At 41.6% G+C, this 23,122-nt stretch overlaps 1 protein-coding gene across 1 annotated transcript; it reads left to right on the forward strand.

The window, feature by feature from the left end:
- Window positions 1-558: 558 nt before the first annotated feature.
- Window positions 559-22,469, forward strand: LOC132876082 (transmembrane protein 127). Its single transcript, XM_060913338.1, has 4 exons — window positions 559-868; window positions 13,881-14,060; window positions 17,549-17,710; window positions 21,444-22,469. Exons 2-4 carry the CDS (start codon window positions 13,883-13,885, stop codon window positions 21,761-21,763), a joined length of 660 nt encoding a protein of 219 aa, XP_060769321.1. The 5' UTR covers window positions 559-868; window positions 13,881-13,882; the 3' UTR covers window positions 21,764-22,469.
- The last annotated feature ends 653 nt before the right edge of the window (window positions 22,470-23,122 follow it).

The raw sequence follows: 23,122 nt of genomic DNA on the forward strand, positions 1-23,122 counted from the left end.
CACATGTTTATTAATTATATTTGCTAAAACATCACCTTCCTATGTTTCAAAAAGTAATTCTACATTGTTAAAATTGAGAATATATATGTCCACAACACTTCTGTTACGTTCTGACTTTGGCATATAAATATGTTTTTATTACATCTCAGAAAATTAAAGTTATCTTTTAACATATTCATTAAAGATTACATGTTTTGTGACCTGATGGTAAAAAAAGAAATGGTTTTAGGTGAATTTTTAAAAATAAGTTCATGTCCCCATTTCAGTACCCATAAGCGTGGAATCACTCATATATATATATATATTGGGAGTTAAACCTGTCAGCTTGCTTGCTTATGTATTTATGTATGTATGGTTGTTTCTCAGATTGGCCACACGGGGTCGCTGTGTCTCATCGCCTTTTTTCATGTCCCGAACTTAACCATAATAACGTCATCTTACGTAATGAGGGTCAGTTCCAAACATCCTGCTCCTCTCTACATAAGCCTACTACCTAGGGAAAGATAATCCAACCAGTGTAGTGCACTTAATATCCCAGAGTGTTTGATTGAGGATGAAACCTCAGTGTTTTCATCAGACAGGAAAGAGGAGGTTACTTTTGTTTCAATCCTGCTCGAAAAGTAAAAAAAAAAAAAAAAAGGGGGGGTTGTTTATTTATTTATTTATTTACTTGTATTGCAGTATGTCATGTGCCTTGGGCTGCATCTGGAGTTCTGGGAGATGAAAATGTTTTCATTCTAACATCAAGCTGTCAGATAGTTGGTTGCTTTAGTCTCAGCAAACAAGGCATGAGGAGTTGATTTTACTCATTAAATATAGATTCATCTGGTGATGTGGAAAAAGGGAGATAGAATTTCACACTGAGCAGGTGAGTGAGGATTCTGTTGTAAGTTCTGTTGTCTTTTTTTTATTATTTTATTTTATTTAATAGCATAATTAAAACCCTGGTCTAGTCAATGTGCACTGTCACGTGATTTCTGTTTGCTTTGGATGGCAGTATGTGTCTTTTTCTTGTGCTTGCTCTTTTAAAGCATTGTTAAATCCACTCCATTATCAGGATGAAGCACAAAAGATCTTTTACAAGAACCTGAATCCATGTCGCAGTTTAAAATAAAGCCTTGTCATCTGTTTCTGGATGATTTTAGATTTGTAGCAGTAGCTTTCAGTGTGTTGCAGTCTCTAGGATTAAATGTGGTGATGATTAACAACTGCACACACACAAAACAAACAAACTACAAAACCTTTACTTAAAACCATTTCCTTTGGTTACAAACTTGAGCTGTGGTTCATTCTTGGCATGTCCACAACTGCACCCTACTGTCTGAAAGCAAAATGGAGAATATCTCCAGCATTATCTTTATCTTCATTATTTCATCACAAGATAAAATACATCATCTCATCTCATCTCATTATCTCTAGCCGCTTTATCCTGTTCTACAGGGTCGCAGGCAAGCTGGAGCCTATCCCAGCTGACTACGGGCGAAACGCGGGGTACACCCTGGACAAGTCACCAGGTCATCACAGGGCTGACACATAGACACAGACAACCATTCACACCTACGGTCAATTTAGAGTCGCCAGTTAACCTAACCTGCATGTCTTTGGACTGTGGGGGAAACCGGAGCACCCGGAGGAAACCCACGCGGACACGGGGAGAACATGCAAACTCCGCACAGAAAGGCCCTCGCCGGCCACGGGGCTCGAACCCGGACCTTCTTGCTGTGAGGCAACAGCGCTAACCACTACACCACCGTGCCGCCTAAAATATATCTTATGTTGCAAAATATAATATAACTACAATTTTAAAAAAATACAACGTACTATATATCAAATAAAATTGAAAGAAAAATTAATCTTATAGTGCAAGATCATATCTAAATTTCTTAAACTTCTTAAAACGATCAGTGTTAAGGTGGTGTAGTGGTTAGCGCTGTCGCCTCACAGCAAGAAGGCCGGGTTCGAGCCCCGTGGCCGGCGAGGGCCTTTCTGTGTGGAGTTTGCATGTTCTCCCCGTGCCCGCGTGGGTTTCCTCCGGGTGCTCCGGTTTCCCCCACAGTCCAAAGACATGCAGTTAGGTTAACGTGGGGTGGCCTTGGGCTGAGGTGCCCTTGAGCGAGGCACTGAACCCCTGACTGCTCCCCGGGCGCTCTGGTGTGGCTGCCCACTGCTCTGAGTGTGTGTGTGTGTGTGTGTGTGTGTGTGTGTTCACTGCTTCAGATGGGTTAAATGCAGAGGATGAATTTCACTGTGCTTGAAGTGTGCATGAGACAAGTAAAGGTTTCCTCTTCTTCTGTTAACTTTTGGGTGGCAGCTGAAGTTCTTTCTACAATTGTACTTTTTCTTTGGCATCAATTCCCTTAGAGGGTGTTGGCTTAAATACATTACTTTCTTAAAAATTCTCTTGTCCTGCCTTTCTAATAATTCATGCACATTAAAAGCTCTTGATGTATATTTACGTTGAAACATTGTACAGTTGTTAATTCAGCATCAGACGCACCATAAATAGGAAGGCCATACTTGATATTGGGAAGGACGATACTAGTAAAAAGGTGATCAATCTCGAACTGATTATATCCTTCCTGTTATTAATCTGTGGTTGGTTGAAGAGAGCAACTGGACTTGCTTGAAGATTGTTGAAAACGTTTCGCCTCTCATCCGAAAGGCTTCCTCAGTTCTGTCTGACTAATAGTGAGTATCCAGTATTTATCCTCTCATGGATCATCATAGAATCTGAATCAGAATGCTGATGGCTGCATTGTAGGTGGCTGATAAAAGATGTCATAGACACCCACCTCTGTTCAGTGATGGTGGTTGACAAAGTTTCTACGCACTTTGGGATGAGATCCCTTCGACTGGTGCGGGAGTATGAGAGGACTTCCAGAAAACTGGCAGACATCTTAGCCAGAGAGGATCGTTCATTTTTGTCAACCTGGAACGACCATCACTGAACAGAGGTGGGTGTCTATGACATCTTTTATCAGCCACCTACAATGCAGCCATCAGCATTCTGATTCGGATTCTATGATGATCCATGAGAGGATAAATACTGGATACTCCCTATTAGACAGACAGACCTGAGGAAGCCTTTCGGATGAGAGGCGAAACGTTTTCAACAATCTTCAAGCAAGTCCAGTTGCTCTCTTCAACCAACCACAGATTACTATGTACCTGGATGACTGAGATTCTTCACAGATATCCTTCTTGTTATTCCATTCAATCTCGTCATACATGACTTATTGCTGGGTTTCAGTCACGTGACTTTTCTTAGCGGTTTTACTGGAAGTGAAATAGCTGATGGTTAAACAACTAGCGATAACTTATCAGAGTACGCTCGTAATCTAGAAGCCACTGCTGGCTTTAGATCTATTCAGAAGATTGCTATGTGCAATGGAATCGACCCCTACAGTCTGGGAAAGAAGGATTTGTCATACGATCTCGAAAACTACCCTTCAGTCGAGTTCCCCGACATCTCGAACTATCTGGTGTTGCAGACGTCCTTCTACACCGCAAAACAGATGAAAGCGTGGAAGAGTATGGAGGCTTACAACTTTTTTTGTATGTGTCTGGGTAAAGGACCTCAGGATCAAGTCGCTCCCGAATGAATCCTGGATTGTTTTTGCCCGTCTAAGTATTTTATTTTATTTTTTAAGCTTTGCGTTCACGTCTTTCCAACGAAGCGCTGCAAGTTGAAGTGTAAACAAACAGCAGTTCACTTGATTCTCACTTGTGTTGGCTCTTATCTCTCAGCTAAATCATTCACAAAGATCATCAGAAACCCCTTTAAAGACCTGGATCTTAGTTAAACAAGACGGAGAAGTGATCACGGCGCATTGTAACTGTACGGCTGGGGAAGAATTTTGTCGCTACCCTTCATGCATCTGGACTTTGTGAGGAGTAAACAAAGAAACAGCTGGGGACTTTAGCGCTTCGTGACTAAAAAAAGTACCGTAAAATAACGACACATAGCAAGAAAAGTACTTGGAAAACACTAAGGACAGAGCTGAGAGGGAAATACAAACCTTTCACCAAGTGATCACTGCAAACTCGAGCACGCTTCGACTCGACTCCCTTCGATTTCACCGAGAGGTTCAAAAGCCACCTTTCTCGACGTCTTTTTTTTTTTTGTCTATTAGTTCACGGGGAACCCTGAAGAAACTTTTATCAGTTTTACAGTTTGATCAATTCAAACAACCTAAAAGGCATTTTTATAAGCAAGCAATGCACTTTCTCCGTACAAACGCTTTGTCAGCTGAGCTTTGGTAGACCACCAGCTAGAGTTTTGGATAACTAATGAGGTGGATGTGACGTCACGTTAAACCCAGCAATAGCCTACTTGGCGCTACGCGCCTCGTCGGCTATCAGCTCATGTACGATTCGGTTTCGTGGAATAACTGTTAATTATTGTATGTGCAAACTTGCAAAGTATTTCTGTCATATATGTACCATATGTTTTACATTTGTCGTCTTAAACATGCATTACAAATAAAATACTTACAGTATTCTTAACATACTATAGTACCTTTTTATATAAACATATTTTATACTTTTGAGCACACTTATAGACAGAATAGAAGAACATATAATAAATATAAGGGTTGTAATGTGATGTGTCATGTGTTACTCTATAAATGTACAATTCTGAGGGAGGCCTTAGTGCAGTGGTTCCCAAACTTTCTCTGCTGGGCTCCCCTTTGGTAGATAAGAAAATTTTTGCGCCCCCCCAGACAAAAAGAGAGAGAAAAAAAAAAGATAAACAGGACACACATTTTGTTTTCAGACTCCATTGCAGTGTATTAGTACAAACCTCAACCTTTTTTGAACAAATAAAAGTAAACTGCCATAAACTACAGGTTGCAATATAATTATTTTAAGTCTAACTGTTTTCAAGCACCTTAAAGGGGTACCAAATATAATATATACAGTTGCTGATGCGACAAAGTAACGTATTCTTAAGTATTCTATCAAATTTATATACTAGAAAACAACGAAATATCTTGGTAATTGTAAATATAATAGTCGGTACGCTAAACGGCACAAGAGTCGCCATTTTTAAAAGACCGTGACGTCAGCCCTACCCACTGCACTAGGAGAGAAGCGTGTAATCATGGCGTCGGGCGCATCAAATGAAAGCGACAGCTCTGTCGAATCATACGAAGAGATCCCGCAAGACACACTGCAAGCAGGCTATGGCTTAGAAGGGTACCAGTTTGAACCAGTTTGTGTAGCCAATCACTTACAATTCATCCTACTTTCCGATTCACACGTGCTATTCCCAACCTCAATGAGCCAACACAACTGGGCACATACATACGTCATGAGTGTTACGCAGAGAAAATGAACGTGCATTCTGATTGGATAAAAGTAATATCATGGCGGGCTGGGGCGTCGTGGCTCAGGTGGCTAAGGCGCCATACCATAAATCCGGGGACCCGGGTTCGATTCCGACCTGAGGTCATTTCCCGATCCCTCCCCGTCTCTCTCTCCCGATCATTTCCTGTCCTGTCTCTACACTGTCCTATCCAATAAAGGTGAAAAAGCCCAAAAAAAATCTTTAAAAAAAAAAAAAATCATGGCGGGCTGTTCAAACTGCGGAAATAGTTTGCTCGAGCTACTTTCAAAACACTATAACTTTCCAACCTTAGAACAAAAAACTTTTGTAAGTCTTGAATAAGGTTCGTTAATGTGTGTTTTATTGTTATATTTACTCTATATACTGCCCTCTGTTCCCCTTTAACTGTGTAGCAGGTTTCTTTTTTTAATATTCAACATTATCAATGCAGTTTTCAAACATTGCCTCTCTGCAAAAATGGGTTTTAAAACATGACCAACTCCCCGAGAAGAAAAAAACAAAAACCTAAAGATTTGTTGTGCAAAAATGACAGCTTTAATCCTCGCATCTTTTCAGTGACTGGTGTGGGCCTGCTTCATGCTGCAGATCTTCTCAAATCTGGGCTGCAGTCTTGAGATTGCCACTCTGAGTTCATTTTCAATGTCCAGCTTTGATCTGTTGATTGAGGCCACAGCAGAAAAACCTCCCTCACATCGGTAGGATGTGGCAAAAGGAAGAAGCATGGCCAGGGTTCTCTTACCTAGCAGTGGGTAAGCTTTCTCCACTCCAATCCAAAATGCAGCCAGTGTCTTTGACTGAAACTGCAGCCTCATTGTTGAATCAGAGGTGACATCAATGAACTGTTCCTCCTCTGATTGTGCTGGAGTCGGCAGGTGGTGTTGCACTGAAGGGGTCACGGATCCAGTCATATTCTTTGGGATCCTGCATCAGGAAATATTTCTGGAAATGGTTCTGAAGGGGGGCGGCACGGTGGTGTAGTGGTTAGCGCTGTCGCCTCACAGCAAGAAGGTCCTGGGTTCGAGCCCCGGGGCTGGCGAGGGCCTTTCTGTGCGGAGTTTGCATGTTCTCCCCGTGTCCGCGTGGGTTTCCTCCGGGTGCTCCGGTTTCCCCCACAGTCCAAAGACATGCAGGTTAGGTTAACTGGTGACTCTAAATTGACCGTAGGTGTGAATGTGAGTGTGAATGGTTGTCTGTGTCTATGTGTCAGCCCTGTGATGACCTGGCGACTTGTCCAGGGTGTACCCCGCCTTTCGCCCGTAGTCAGCTGGGATAGGCTCCAGCTTGCCTGCGACCCTGTAGAAGGATAAAGCGGCTAGAGATAATGAGATGAGATGAGGTTCTGAAGGGCAGAGATGTGTGCTTTCATGCATGGGATCACTGTGTTCTGCAGTTTGTTGTCTTCAATGAATGATTTCAGGTTCTCAAATGAGTCCACATTTCCAACCTTCACTCGCTGCAGCCGTGTCTCAAGTTTTCTGGTGAATGATGTGATTTTATCTGCCAGATGTGTGGGAGGTGTGTATTTGTGCCCTGCAACTGCAAATTCACTTCATTGAGTTTCAGAAACATGTCACTGAGGTATGCAAGTTTCATGAGGAACTTGTTACAGTAAAATTTGTGGGCAAGATCATTGCCCTCTTCCTTCAAAAAGATGCGGATTTCATCTCGCAGTTCGAAGACCCTGGACAGCACCTTCCCACCTGACAGCCATCGGGACTCGCTGTGAAACAGAACAGCTGTGTGGTCGGAGCCCATTTCCTCGCACAGTGCCGAAAAAAATCCGGGCTTTGACAGGTCGTGTTTTGATGTAGTTGACGGTGGCAATAACGTCGGTCATTACATCATTCAGCTCGGGACTCGGCTGTTTAGATGCCAGTGCTTCGCGGTGTATCATGCAGTGCGTCCACTGCCCATTAAGGGAGACGCGCTTGATGAGCGCTTGCAGCCCTGCCCGTTTCCCAGCCATAGCCTGCGCCCCGTCAGTGCAGATCCTCACACAGTCCTCCCATTTCAGGTTGGCCTCTTTCAAGTAAGAGTCAATGGTTTTAAACAGTTCTTCTGCTGTGGCTCTGCCAGTAACTTTTTTGCAGAAAAGCAATTCCTCCCTCAGGTCATCTCCATCTATGAATCTGACGTAAGTAATTAATAAACAGTCTTTGTTACTGTCCGTGGCTTCATCCATCTGAAGAGAAAAGTGGCTGTCACGCACTTTGTCATTTAAGCTGCTCCTCTATGTCCTTTGACATGTCATAAATGCGCCTGCCGATGGTGTTGTTGGACAGAGGAATAGCCCTTAGTTTGCTGGCTGCAGTGTCATCAAGCATAGTTGATACCATGTCCATAGCACAGGGAAGTACTAATTCCTCTGCTATTGTGTGCGGCTTTTTACACCGTGCCATTCGGTAGGCAACTTTTATACAACCTCGGTTCCAAAAAAGTTGGGACAAAGTACAAATTGTAAATAAAAACGGAATGCAATAATTTACAAATCTCAGAAACTGATATTGTATTCACAATAGAACATAGACAACATATCAAATGTCGAAAGTGAGACATTTTGAAATTTCCTGTCAAATATCGGCTCATTTGAAATTTCATGACAGCAACACATCTCAAAAAAGTTGGGACAGGGGCAATAAGAGGCTGGAAAAGTTAAAGGTACAAAAAAGGAACAGCTGGAGGACCAAATTGCAACTCATTAGGTCAATTGGCAATAGGTCATTAACATGACTGGGTATAAAAAGAGCATCTTGGAGTGGCAGCGGCTCTCAGAAGTAAAGATGGGAAGAGGATCACCAATCCCCCTAATTCTGCGCCGACAAATAGTGGAGCAATATCAGAAAGGAGTTCGACAGTGTAAAATTGCAAAGAGTTTGAACATATCATCATCTACAGTGCATAATATCATCAAAAGATTCAGAGAATCTGGAAGAATCTCTGTGCGTAAGGGTCAAGGCCGGAAAACCATACTGGGTGCCCGTGATCTTCGGGCCCTTAGACGGCACTGCATCACATACAGGCATGCTTCTGTATTGGAAATCACAAAATGGGCTCAGGAATATTTCCAGAGAACATTATCTGTAAAACACAATTCACCGTGCCATCCGCCGTTGCCAGCTAAAACTCTATAGTTCAAAGAAGAAGCCGTATCTAAACGTGATCCAGAAGCGCAGACGTCTTCTCTGGGCCAAGGCTCATTTAAAATGGACTGTGGCAAAGTGGAAAACTGTTCTGTGGTCAGACGAATCAAAATTTGAAGTTCTTTATGTAAATCAGGGACGCCGTGTCATTCGGACTAAAGAGGAGAAGGACGACCCAAGTTGTTATCGGCGCTCAGTTCAGAAGCCTGCATCTCTGATGGTATGGGGTTGCATTAGTGCATGTGGCATGGGCAGCTTACACATCTGGAAAAACACCATCAATGCTGAAAGGTATATCCAGGTTCTAGAGCAACATATGCTCCCATCCAGACGACGTCTCTTTCAGGGAAGACCTTGCATTTTCCAACATGACGATGCCAAACCACATACTGCATCAATTACAGCATCATGGCTGCATAGAAGAAGGGTCCGGGTACTGAACTGGCCAGCCTGCAGTCCAGATCTTTCACCCATAGAAAACATTTGGCGCGTCATAAAACGGAAGATACGACAAAAAAGACCTAAGACAGTTGAGCAACTAGAATCCTACATTAGACAAGAATGGGTTAACATTCCTATCCCTAAACTTGAGCAACTTGTCTCCTCAGTCCCCAGACGTTTACAGACTGTTGTAAAGAGAAAAGGGGATGTCTCACAGTGGTAAACATGGCCTTGTCCCAACTTTTTTGAGATGTGTTGTTGTCATGAAATTTAAAATCACCTAATTTTTCTCTTTAAATGATACATTTTCTCAGTTTAAACATTTGATATGTCATCTATGTTCTATTCTGAATAAAATATGGAATTTTGAAACTTCCACATCATTGCATTCCGTTTTTATTTACAATTTGTACTTTGTCCCAACTTTTTTGGAATCGGGGTTGTATGAGGCGAGTTGAGCATTTGCTGGCACGGATGCAGCTTTAGTAAATGGGGACTGTTGAGCACGGCAGTTTACGAGTTTTTGTCTGAAAAACTCAACTGGCTTGTCTTTGTGCTCTGGATGTTTTGTCTCCAAGTGGCGTCTTGGCTTGTTCGGCTTCAAGCTGTCACAAGCTAGCACTTTAAGACAGACAACACACTGCAGTCTCTTCTCATTACCCACCGTTGTACAGGTGAAGCCAAAGACAAGATATGCGTCGTCATATTTTCTTGTCTTTGCCTTGGAATGAACTTGCTTTGGAAGCACATTTGGCGATGCTTCATCCTCTGATTTGCATTTATGTGGGAGCCCTGCGCCCCCGCCAAAAACTTCTCCATGTTATGCTAGCAGTGTAATTCATTCATTCATTCCATCCGCGCCCCCCCTGCAATGGCTCTGTGCCCCCACTTTGGGAACCACTGCCTTAGTGAATCAGTTTAAGGAGTGGTCGAGTTATAATAGTATGTCTAGTAACCTGACTAAGTGTAAGGAATTGATTTTTCGGAAGAGAGGTTGTACGGAGGAATTCCCAGTGGTATCAGGAATACCGCAGACCAGTGAGCTTTCCATCTTGGGCGTAACGTTTTGAGATAATAGTAGATTTGATATTCATATTCATCAAAAGCTTGTTAAGGCCAATAAGTGTCTTTTTATCTTAGGATCGTTACGTATTTTGAGAAACAGAGCATTTTTATTTTTTGCAAATGTGATAAATAAAAACTTTATACAAAATGTCCTACAAAATCATTTCCGCGTAGAATGTAAACAAACCGGTGAAATGACAGGAGCAATTTGTGAAAAATGCGATAATAATAATTCTTGAAAAATTAAAAACGTATGTATGTGTGATATATAATGTGTATGTATGTGTGTGTTCTTACCATCAAATAATTTTATTCCATATTTTGTTGCTTTTTTTAAAATATTTTATTGGGTTTTGTTTTGGAGTCAAGTTTTTTTTTGTCCTCGGTTGGTTCAGCAACACACTCCGCCATTTTGTTTTTCTCTACTCATGGTATATGAGCTGATAGCATAGTAGTAGTGTTGCCAATCAGACCGCACGATTGCTCATGTCCAGTGAATGTGGATAGAATAATTTAACATATTATACAGTATATTTAATCTAAAAACTAGAGCTGGCACGACAACACTTCTTCTTTTCCGATACCAATACCCATTTCGTAGTTTTCTTTAAAACCTACTAAGCTTTAAAATGTTTCTTTTAATTGCAGAACGTCACATTTCGCACAAAAATCACTTGCATTGCAAATATAATAAAATAAATCCGAACAACTTTTCCAAATCTGATTCCAGTCTTTGCCATTTGTTACAGTGTCCGATATGTTTTCTGTAATATCAGTTCTTTCTTTCTTTTTATTTATTTGTTAGTACCAATGCGATCCGTTTACTGAGTATCGGATCTGTGCCATCTGTTCTGAAAACACATCTGAATGTATATCATGAAAAGTGTGAAGATACATGTCTTTTCTTTAAGAGAACAATATACAAACACAAAACATTACACGGCCCCATTTCCACAGTAACTATTCACCATTTCCATCACATTATTACATGGTGACATTTAAAATTAGCATGCGCATGGATATTTGATACGCTTTCATATTCAAGGAATGCAAATCAGGGCTTTTGCTGTCATGTAAGGACAAAAATAAATGTGTCTGTCTGTTTAATCCTGAGAGAAACAACCAGTATTATCCAATATAATGGATTAAAGTAGCACTATGGGACTATATTGAAGCACAACCTCAGATAAAATGAACTTGACAGACTGTCACATGACTTATGCTATAGGCTACTGCAGTACTAAGGCTACGTTCACACTGCAGGCTGAAGTGACTCAAATCCGATCTTTTCGCCCATATGTGACCTGTATCCGATCTTTTATTGACAATATGAACGACACAGATCCGATTTTTTCAAATCCGACCCAGGCCGTTTGGACATGTGGTCCTAATTCCGATTCCTATCTGATCTTTTCATATGCGACTTCAGTCTGAACCGCCAGGTCGCATTCATCCGACTTACACGTCATCAACAAGCCACAAACGTCACTATTCTGCGCTGAAGTAGGCGGCGGGTCTCTCAAAAAAAGTTACAACAACATGGCGCATGACATCAATGCGGGGGACGCTTCGGGCTGTGAAGGTTCTGAATCTTCTCAATGGAAGGACGCAGAGGTTAGGGAGCTGATTTCCATTTGGGGGGATGCAGCTATTCAAGCTAGATTGGATGGGTCATACCGCAACCGGGCGGTTTTACTTCCGTAAACACTGGCCATGCTCACTGCGTGTGACGTCGTTGTATCCTGCAATGCGCATGCGGAACACTTTTAGGTCGCTTTTCGTTCATACTGAGGATCACATACAAGTCGCATATATTTGTTAATGTGAACGACCTCACAAAAAAATCGGATTTCACAAAAAAATCGGAATTGAGCATTAAGCCTTGCAGTGTGAACGTAGCGTTAGTGAATTTTTAGAGTAAACCCGTAATAGACAATTGAAAGTTGACAACTTGGTTGTTGAGCCTTCAGTCTCGTAACTCCGTTTTAAGCTGTTTTTTTTTTTTACCTTTGATTTTTGCATCAAGTGTGTCTTTCCAGGATGAGAAACCTGAAATTAGCCCCCCCAGAAAGGAACAGACAGACATATTTAACTTCCTTTTTTCCCTCAGCCTTTATGTGGGAAATAAGGGACAGTATCTCCACCATAAACCCACGTTTCCTTTTTCCGTTTTTTTTTTTTTGCATTGTTTAAATCATACAATAGAAATGGCTCTGTACATCATCGACACACTGTTTGCACTTTGTTTATGGAATACCATTATGATTATTTGCTCTAAATCATTGACGGTCCTGTCCGCTGCTCCTTCCCTGAGTCTCGTATGGGGCAGTATGGTTCTTGCCCCCAATGAGCTTCTCATCGTGCTTGTTGCAGTTCCCATTTTTGACTATGAGCTGAAATAATAACTCTATGGAAGCTAAAGGAGGCAGCGAGCACACTGCACATGATGGTGCAGCATCTAGAAAGTTGACCAAATCATCTGAATGTCAGCTTATAGCTATCAGAGAGCAATATTTATTTAAATCGCTGTTCACTCAAAAGTATTTTAGCAGAAATTAAGACGTATAGCGTTGTGAATAGTGACTGTATGAAGATTAATATTAAACAGCTGTTAGAGAGTTTATGGCGGATCACTGTTGCTCCTTTTCCACCAAAGCAGTTCCAGGGCTGGTTCGGGGCCAGTGCTTAGTTTGAATCCGGGTTTTCTGTTTCCACTGACAAAGAACTGGCTCTGGGGCCAGAAAAACCGGTTCCAGGCTAGCACCAACTCTCTGCTGGGCCAGAGGAAAGAACCACTTACGTCAGCGGGGGGGCGGAGTTGTTAAGACCAACAACAATAACAAGACCGCGAAAGATCGCCATTTTTAAGCGACGAGAAGCAGCAGCTGTACAAACGCAAAGTCATCCATTATTATTGTTGTTGTTGCCGCTGTTGCTTCTTCCGTGTTGTTTTTGCTTTGATATTCGCGCCAAGGTTTATGTAAACGTAGCGATATAACTGACGTATACAGCAACGTAATGATGTGGCTCCGCTTAGCACCGCGAGCTATGGAAAAGCAAACTGGTTCTCAGCTGGCTCGCAAATTGAACGAGTTGTGCACCAGCACTGGCCCCGAACCAGCCCTGGAACTGATTTGGTGGAAAAGGGGTATGTGTAACCTGCCCCTATGGATGAGCTGCCACTGGGATTTGGAGACCTCTCTGGTTGAAATATGTAAATGCAACAAGGAAGTTGGAGAAAACATAAGAAAATAAGCAAACCTGTCAAAACGCAATCGTTCCAGTAGAATTTGAGTAACGCTACATCTAAGATGAGATGTTACATAAAATAATGAGGTACTAACTCAAAATAATAAGATATTAACAAGAAATTATGAGTTTGTAAGTCAACAAAATAACAACCTATCTTGGTATAACATGATAACCATTCCGAGTAATGTCATTACATCTTGAAATGAATTGGTAACGATAATGAGGTATATCTTCAATTATTAAGTCAAAATAAAAACTTGCAATCTGGAAATAACAAGATATTCTGTACTTGTGCAACCATTCTTGTGCAGATGAGCCTCCTGACAAGTTAACACACATTCAAGGAGTGTTGAAGTATGAATGAAATTATCTCCTGCCGTGCCATGAATTTCTCCTCTCGGCCTTAATGAATTATCGCAAACCTTTAATTTGCATCTTTCAGCAGGACTTGTAGTTCCTGAGTATGACATGAAGTTGGTCTTAGACAATCGTTATGAGTGTAAACAGGCGTTACATTCTTGTCTCTCATAATCACAATGATTAAGATTAAAAAAATGCTTGCATGTTTATTTTATTAAGCAATACGTTCCTAATTTATGCAATACAAACGATCTTCCTCATCCCCCCCACAGCCATGCCCCTGACGTTGAGTTTATCCCCGGCCGCTGTGTGTCAATGCTTCACTCTGGTGTCCCTTTGCACCTCCATTGCCGACCCGAACTGGATCCAAGTGCAGAACAGAACAGACCCGAACCAGCTCATTTACGGCGTGGCCTTTACAGTACATGCTGCACAGAACCTCTCTAACACCGGTACCACACACACTTCACTTTGATGCATTTGTTGTAATTAATGCCATTAGTTTTAGCACAAAATATGAATTTGGAACATTGGAGTAATGAATATATTTAGTGATCAGATGTTGTTGTTGAAACATTAGTATAATGTATAATGGGTGAAAAACCATAGCCTAATGGTTAGAGAAGCAGCTTTGGGACCAAAAGGTTGCTGGTTTGATTCCCTAGACCAGCAGGAATGGCTGAAGTGCCCTTGAGCAAAGCACCTAACCCCCAACGGCTCCCCAGGCTGCTCTGGGTATGTTGTACGTCGCTCTGGATAGGAGCGTCTGCTAAATGCCGTTAATGTAGAATAAGGGAAAATGTTTTGGATAAATTCCTGTCCTCAAACAGGTTCAATGATGCCACTTCGTTGTGATGAGTAGCATGCTATAGATGCACAATGGTGTAACATAGGGAAAAAAATTAAAAATTCAGGTTTTGATTTTATGTACTGAAATAACTATTAGGCACAATTTTTACAATATCTATATAAATGAGTTGTTTTTACCCATTTTAACCTTGAAATCAGCATTTTAATGATTACCCATAATGCATCGTTTATCGCGCTAAAACAAGCAAAAACGTCATAAGACAGTGGAAATACTACCTTTACTACCTTCACGTGGCGTCTTTCTCGATCGCACGTGCCTAGAAGCGTACCTTCTAGAACATTCCTGGGTGGTCACGGACTGTCACGTAGCCTAGTTCGGTTGTGAAACTCGCTAGGATGGAGTATTTTCGCGAGTTTAGTGGCAAACTTTTGCGCCGCAATTTCTCTATTCTCGAAATTTGTAACCTGAAACCCTACAAGAAATGTTTCATAATGTTTGGGATTTTGAAAAATGCTTCTAGCAAGTTTATTTCGCTGTATTTTTTCCGTGAAACTTGGCATAAATCATCCGTAAGTGATGAGCGTGACATTGTTATTTTGGTATGGGTCACGGAGTTAGTTGGAAGCGAGAGAAATGAGAGTTTCTCAACTACAGCACTTCTCACCATAGATGGCTGGCGTGTTTCACAGCGTTTGGGATTTACTAAATCGACTAAATCTCTAGATCTACTGAAGCTACGAGGATATAAATCACCAGGATTCTAATTTACTGGGTGAGAAGTATTAATATATTTTTTTGAAAGGTTTATTCGCGCTACAAGTCCATGAAAGTTGGAATTGTTCGTGAAGGGGTTAGTTAGATTTTGGTAGCGTGACGCGCACAACAAGCAAAAGAAAAACTAATTTTCTTCCGAATTTCCTTGCTTTATCAAAATTATTTTTTGATACATTAAAGGACCCATGGCATGGTGGTTTGTTGATGCTTTAAACGGGCTCGTGGAGGCTTCCGGATGTTATATCCGCAGCCTTTCTCGAAATGAACCCTCGGCACGTAAATATAGCCTCCTGGGAGAAAGCCCCATTTCAGCGCTTTTCCCAGTGCGTCGTTTTGCTAATGAGAAGCAGGAGGCGGGGAAGGGTAGAGGGTGGGGGCGGGCCATGGGGGGAGGGGGAGAGGCTTGACCAAGCTGCGCACACACATACTCGCTGCTATCAGCGCCTGTAGCCACGCTGCTAAGACAAAACCCCGTTCTCCCTTGGACTCCTTTCGTAAACTCAACGTGACACAGAGAGTGAGAGTGTTCGGAGTGGTAGTTTACGAACGTATAATACCCTAGGCTTGAACACGCACTCCATAACCAAAGAGGATAGAAGCAGCAACTACAACAACATATCGCTTATCCAACAGAAGACATGCATTGCGGAGCAATAGTCAAACATAAGCTCATAAGTTACAGTCAATTTCCAGACTAAACTCAGTTTAACAGAGCATGCTGCATGCTCTTTAGTTTTGTAGCGCAGATTACCTGGCTAACTGCAGGAAGCGGTTAGCTGCACAGCTAATGTAGCCATTGCTAGGCTAACTCACCGATTTTAAAACACGGCAAAACGACCAGTTATACACTTACTTGTTCGGTGTTTGTGGCTGATGCGGCAGGGATGCTTGGTACGGACCCAGGCTTCAGTGACAGTTGATGTGCAAAACCTGCCCTGTACTGTCCCAAGTTGTGGAAACATTCCTCAGGAAAATGCTTCCAACAAACATACACCGTCTTAGGTAGACTCGACGGCGTATTATTGAAGTAAATAAAATTAAGCCACTGCGTCTTCAGGGGCTCTCCCGTCGGCAGTAAAAACAGACTCTTTTCTCTGTTGTCACATCCATGTACAGCGCAATTTCCATGTTTCGCTCGTTTAGGTGATGCCATGTTGTTGTGTCCTCTATGGTCTCCTCACTACAACTGGGCGGGGCAATCCATACAGTGGGTGGGAATCCAGAGGGGGGGGCGTGGGGATCATCTCCCTTGCTGACGTAGAAAAGGGAAGAGCTTATCAACGCGCCGTTTTGACGCGCCATTCTCAAATGTTGGGCATAGTTTGGTTTACACATTATGAAATTTCTAGCCACTGGGGTGACTTAAGAAGGTCAGAGGAACCCATTTTAACGTTAAAAAACCTCAGAAAGTGAAAATTTCATGCCATGGGACCTTTAAAAGACTGTGTGTTTATAATATTTAAGCGTTTTTTTTTTTATAGAGAATATTTGATCAAAACTTTCAAAACAGCATTCAAAGTGATTTTTCACGGGTGTAAATGTTACGCGTGACGTCCATAATTACGTTCAATTTTAAGAACTAAAATTCTGTTAAAAATCCTAGATTTGTGCTATCATTCTGGGGTTTTGCTGAATAATACTTTAGGGAGTTCTCTTACAATGCTGAAAATTCAATGAGTTTTGGTGAAATTCTAGAAAAGTTATTTACATTTTAACGCGCCTGATAGCGATTGTGCTCACACAGCGTGCTACTCATATGTTTGTTTGGTTTTTTTCCTTTTGCATTTCCCCACCAATTTTTCCCCCTAATTTAGATATAGTAAGTTCTCACCCACCAAACTGGTCTCCCCGGTCACATGACCGCTACCAACCAGGGAGGGTGAAGGCTATCATGTCCTTCCTCTGAGGCACCTGATGCCAGCCAACCACATCTTTTCAAACTGCTTCATATGCAACATTAAGGGGTGGTGTAATACACTCGGACGAAAGCGCAATCCGCCCACTTCCGTATACATGAGCTCACAGACACCCATGATTGGCTAGTATGGCTGTAATTGGTAATGTCACTTCCTCATATTTAGGATGCAGTGAAGGCGGTCATTTTGGTAAACAGGAATCAATTTTTTTCACTTTTAACACCGAGCATGTATACACATCCTTATGGGATAGATAGATAGATCAATAGATCGATCGATCGATCCTGTGCAAGACTATACAAGCAAACATTAGGGAAGTGGAAAATTGTGTGGCGTTGAATTTTTTTTTTTTGCCAAACCATTACCTTTTAGGAACAGAATCAGTTCTCGTTTGGTGTAATGATGAGAGGTTAGTTTGTTGTTGTTGTTGTTGTTTCAGCACCTTTGGGTGGGATGCACGGACTGGGCATGGCTTTGCTCTACCTGCTCGCTGCTCTGTGCTACAGCGCCGTTCTGCTCTCCAGCTCCTCCTTCTTGGTGGATTTCATCGGGATCAGGTTCACTCGCCCCAGGCTGGTCATGTCACTTCACATCACCACAGGTGCTTATTTTAGCTGTTATTTTGGAAGCTGCAAGCTTTTATGAGAAGCGTCTATAAAATCTGGATTAAAGGGTTCGGGCTTGGTGTCAGTAATGAGTCTGTTATGTAACGGCTTTAAGGCTTGCAGGCTGTTCTGATGGATAAATATCCCCAGTAGATGTGCAGTACTCAATGCTGACTTGTGCACACAGCGTATAGAAATGCTACTAACTAGAAAATGCTAAACAGACCAAAGAAATGGCCAAAAACTGTACAGTAAGATCTCTGACTTTAAAGGAGAACTGAAGGCAATTTTTTTTATCATCAAAATTCTATTTCTCTCATTTTATTAAATATCGGAATGCATTTTTGATCGCTATTTTGTCGCTGCTATAGCAAGTTATGAGTGTTTGAAATATGCTCTGTAATATATCAGTCCACATGTCAAAGCAATGGCCGTAAACGAGATTCGTTGAGACCTGTGCGAGACATCGTAGGACGGAAGTAAAACGTACAGTGGAAATCAAAGCGACCTACATCTGCCAACGTTGTCGAAAGACGCGCGCGCCCTCTTTCGAATGCTGATGAAATCAAGCCGGAAGTTTTGTTTGTTTTGATAGCGATCAGGAAAGTTTGAAAAAAGTAGGCAGTAATCGTCATTTAAACTCGTTTTTGTGCAATATTTCGTTTGGAAAACAGTTTTCAAAATGGCGGCACTGACACCTGGCTGACACTTCACGTTTCCAAGTCTCGCGAAGATCGCGCGGATAAGCGACGCCTGCCGTGGACCAAACGAACTCAATTCAACATGGCTAAAAACCGAACAGGCCGATAAGTATAATATTTAATTGCAATTAGTTGCCAATACGAGTCACGATATAAGGTTACTAAAACCGAAAACGTAATTGAATAACACGTTAATTAAGAAATAAAGCAAGTTTAAAAATGACTTCAGTTCGCCTTTAAAGGAACAGTCCACCGTACTTCCATAATGAAATATGCTCTTATCTGAATTGAGACGAGCTGCTCCGTACCTGTCCGAGCTTTGCGCGACCTCCCAGCCAGTCAGACGCAGTCAGACGCGCTGTCACTCCTGTTAGCAATGTAGCTAGGCTCAGCATGGCCAATGGTATTTTTTGGGGCTGTAGTTAGATGCGACCAAACTCTTCCGCGTTTTTCCTGTTTACATAAGTTTATATGACCAGTGATATGAAACAAGTTCACTTAAAAAAATTGAAACGTAGCGATTTTCTATGCTATGGAAAGTCCGCACTATAATGACCGGCGTACTAACACCTTCTGCGCGCTTCGGCAGCGCATTGATATCTGAGCTCCGTATCAATGCGCTGCCGAAGCGCGCAGAAGGTGTTAGTACGCCTGTCATTATAGTGCGGACTTTCCATAGCATAGAAAATCGCTACGTTTCAATTTGTGTAACTGAACTTGTTTCATATCACTGCTCATATAAACCTATGTAAACAGGAAAAACGCGGAAGAGTTTGGTCGCATCTAACTACAGCCCCAAAAAATACCATTGGCCATACTGAGCCTAGCTACATTGCTAACAGGAGTGACAGCGCGTCTGACTGCGTCTGACTGACTGGGAGGTCGCGCAAAGCTCGGACAGGTACGGAGCAGCTCGTCTCAATTCAGATAAGAGCATATTTCATTATGGAAGTACGGTGGACTGTTCCTTTAAAGCAGTCCTCATGCAGAGCTGTGATGGGGCTGGAAGGAGTGAATCACTTTAGGGTGTGTTGTTATGGGTAAATAATCAACAGCAGGGCAGTATGATGCAGTCCGCTCCATTACCGATCCAGAGCTGATTTATTTTCTGATGTTTTATTCCTCTTATACCACAGTGGGTTCTCTCTGGTCCTGTCTTGAAGATTTCTCCATTGCTAAAGCACAGACACTGGAGTCTCCTTCCATAAATATACACAATTCGTTTTTTGTTTTTTAAGATTTGGTAAATAACACTTTAAAAAAAAAAATCCCTGTCCTGAACAGTTTGTCATTTTTCCAATCAAACCTTGACGAATCTCTGCAGTGGTGTAGGGTGTGTTCGGAAATAGACTGACCATTAAAAATTCGCTCATAATCAGATCTTCAGTCAAATATGGCTGCTGATGGGAGTATAAAAACTTTACATTACAACCAATTTCCTGTCCACTGAATGCTACGATATTTGCTTGTTAAAGAAAATATCTTGCAAATAAACAGACTGAGCTAAAAGTTGGTCTTTACGTCTGTCCTTTATAAAAAAGCTGCATGTTGAATTTTTTTTCTTAATGATAGAACCGCTAAAGTGATGAAAATAGACGGGACTACTTTCTGTCAGGGAGGCCGCCATAACTCCATCGTGCGTGATGTTATTTTCCGCGAGCGCAGCGGAGGTGTACAAGTGCAGGCTATACTAGCGTCAGCAGGGCAAAGTATTCTGTCAGGGATGGTTGGAGACTGCTGTAAGTGCAGAAGATCTTTATTATAAAGAAAACCGCAAACAGTCCAAATCAGCAGGCGTATATCATGAACGGTAAAACAGGCAAAAGGTCGAGCGAGGTACAAACAGAATATCGTAGACGAAAGCGGGATCAAAAACGAGGAACAGGAATCAGAAACAAGGTTTGGTAATGTGTCACAAGAGCGCAATACTTCGCAAAGTAAAGAGTCCTTATTTAGGAGCGCAGATTGTGCCTTAATCCCGTGCAGGTGTGCGTCATTCGCAGCGTGTGCGTGAGTCAGTTCAGTTCAGAGCACGCCTGAGAGTCCTTCTGTTGTGACAGTTAGACTATAGTATAATATTATGGTCTAGCGTGACTTCTCGGTCAATTTGTTTGCATTTCTCGACAAAAATTATGGCAACACAGGATTAGAAAAGGAATCACAATAAAGTAGTGGCTAGTTTATTGCCTGTTTTATTTTTTATTTTTAAATTTACCTGCTTATCTTCCATCCGTTTGATGCGTGACATGGCATGCTGTCGTGCGGAATCCTACGTCACGTAGCGCCACCCTCATTTTCATCAGTCCGTTGGGCCATTTCTCCAGGTGTGGCCATACCGGATATCTGGCTAATCCAGTATGGCCACGCCCAGAGAAATGGCCCAACGGCCAAAATTAGGCTGACTTTAAGCTAAAGTCAACCTAATTTTTTTTTTTTTTTTGTCTAGAACATCTCGTATTATTATTAATGTATAATGACATTTCATAACCCCATAATTTCAAAATTTCCTGGTTAATCACTTTAATGGCTTATTGTTGACAGACTACATTATATGTTTGAGGAATTGTTTACTGAAAATAGTATTCATAATTAATCCAATTATTTACATTTTATCAAAGCATTTTTTAAAAAGGTAATAAATCACATGATGGTCCGCGCTATAGGAATTTTATCATGGTTAAACGAGTCTGAGACACTGCTACATGTGTAAAGACACCGTTAGCCGTGATAAACTCACTAACGCACACCCTGGATTGGTTTCTTGCTTTATTTTATACTGGGAATAAATAATCTGAACCTAAACTGTCATTTATCCTCATTGTTGTCATGCTGATCGAGAACCGTGATTAGATTTTGGATCTATATTAACGCGCACCTGTTATTCAGCAGCCAATCAGAACTGAGTATTCTGTCTGGTCAGGGTATAAACAAAACCACACGTGCCTTGGTGTGCACTGGGTCTATAGCGGTTTCTGTAACTCCAGGTTGAGATTATACTCACATGATTATACTCACTGCGTGTTTCCAGCTGTGATGTGCGTGGCGATCCTGGCCGTGAGTGGGACGTGTCTGTGGGTGATCCAGCAGAACGTGCAGAAAGGAAGAGTGAGCTGGGTTTGGCGCACTCCCTCGGCTCCACCCAGCGGACTGAGCACCTCGCCTGGAGAGAGCTTTTACATCGAGATACTGGCTCTCGTTTTCTCCTTCATGGCCGTCGTCCTTAGCCGTCACGGTCTTCCTGAGTCCGTTGCGAGTCCGGCGCATTTCTACCCAGTGGAGTCTGAGGACAGAGAGAGGGAGTGTCTCATCAGTGAGCCGGGACCTGACGGAGACGAGTGGGGTGACTGAGTAGACTTCACATATCGGATAACAGCACTGTGCAGTGCTAACGACTGAATATGCCCAAAAGTTACTTGGCAGTTGATGAAAATATGTGCACTGTTATGTTTTTAATTATGATTCTTATTGTTTTTAACAAGGAATAACCAGAATTTTTATACACTTTAACGATGCCCCTTTTGACTAGAACTAGAAAAATCTAAAAACGGACTAAAGAGATAAGCAAACGGTACAGTAAGACCTCTGATTTTAATCTGTTTATGCTGGAATGTGTCGGGCTTTTCAGAAGCAGTAAACCATGACGGCACGGGCGTGCTGTTATTGGAAAATAATCAATGACGCAATGCCATTGTTACCCCAGAGGTGATTTTTTTGTTTTTCTATAACAGCTTGTCCTGATGTGCTTTATTCTTCTTATACCAGAGCAATTAGAATTGCGCATCATACTTTTTATCCATTTTTAGCTACATTTAATACTATGGAACAGAAACAAATTATTTCTCTTTTTATTTTCATTATAATAGATATAATCTCTCTATCTATCTCAGGTAATAAGACAAAAACATTAACTTTTTTCATGTTGCTGGTAAACCACAAACCATAAAGTCCTCTGTGCTGCGGACTCTCAACAGCGCAGCGCTTTAAATTATGTTTGACCTTTTACAAAGCACTGACACTTCTATAAATGTTTAAATAAAATTCGTCTTAAAAGCTATTCACCTGTGAATTAGTTCCTATAGTGAAGGTAACGTATTGGGCTGAGTGATTTGCAGCTGCACGACTGTTAGAGCTGCTATTAGAGAAAATTAATCAACACCTTTGGACCAGTCAGAATGGAGAATTCATCAGCTCGGATGTAGAACTATTAATGAGTAGATCTTTCTAAGGGAGTTAATCTTACAGACTTACTAAAACCTTCTAAACCATCTTCTCGGAGAATGAAGAGTATGGTCCGACCTACGAAGCCATTATACCACAGCAGTTTGTCTTGTGAACTTAATGACAAAAAAACGCAGCTTGTTGTGTCACTAAGAAATCTTGATTGATGAGGCGCTCACTTGACTGAACAGATTATTTTTTTTTTATAGTCAGATTTTTTTCAATTTGCTGATTTTGTAGGGTTAAGATTAGTTACATAATAAAATATACTATGTCAAGTACGATCATTCATAGAAAACCTGACATTCATTCAGACTTGTGTTTCCTGACCGAGAATCTTCAACTGTTGATATATTTCCGTAAGTGATGAACCAAAATGGAAGCTGATTCACATCATTACGCATTTATATAAAAGATATCATCAATACACTACCGTTCAAAAGTTTGGGGTCACCCAGACAATTTTGTGTTTTTCATGAAAAGTCTCAT

The sequence above is a fragment of the Neoarius graeffei genome, chromosome 28 (assembly GCF_027579695.1).
Source record: "Neoarius graeffei isolate fNeoGra1 chromosome 28, fNeoGra1.pri, whole genome shotgun sequence".
NCBI lineage: Eukaryota > Metazoa > Chordata > Actinopteri > Siluriformes > Ariidae > Neoarius > Neoarius graeffei.

Coding starts and splice junctions, on each gene's coding strand:
- LOC132876082 (XM_060913338.1), top strand. CDS start 13,883: ATGCCCCTGACGTTGAGTTTATCCCCGGCCGCTGTGTGTCAATGCTTC. Junction 14,061..17,548: donor ACAGAACCTCTCTAACACCG/GTACCACACACA, acceptor TTGTTGTTTCAG/CACCTTTGGGTGGGATGCAC. Junction 17,711..21,443: donor GTCACTTCACATCACCACAG/GTGCTTATTTTA, acceptor GCGTGTTTCCAG/CTGTGATGTGCGTGGCGATC.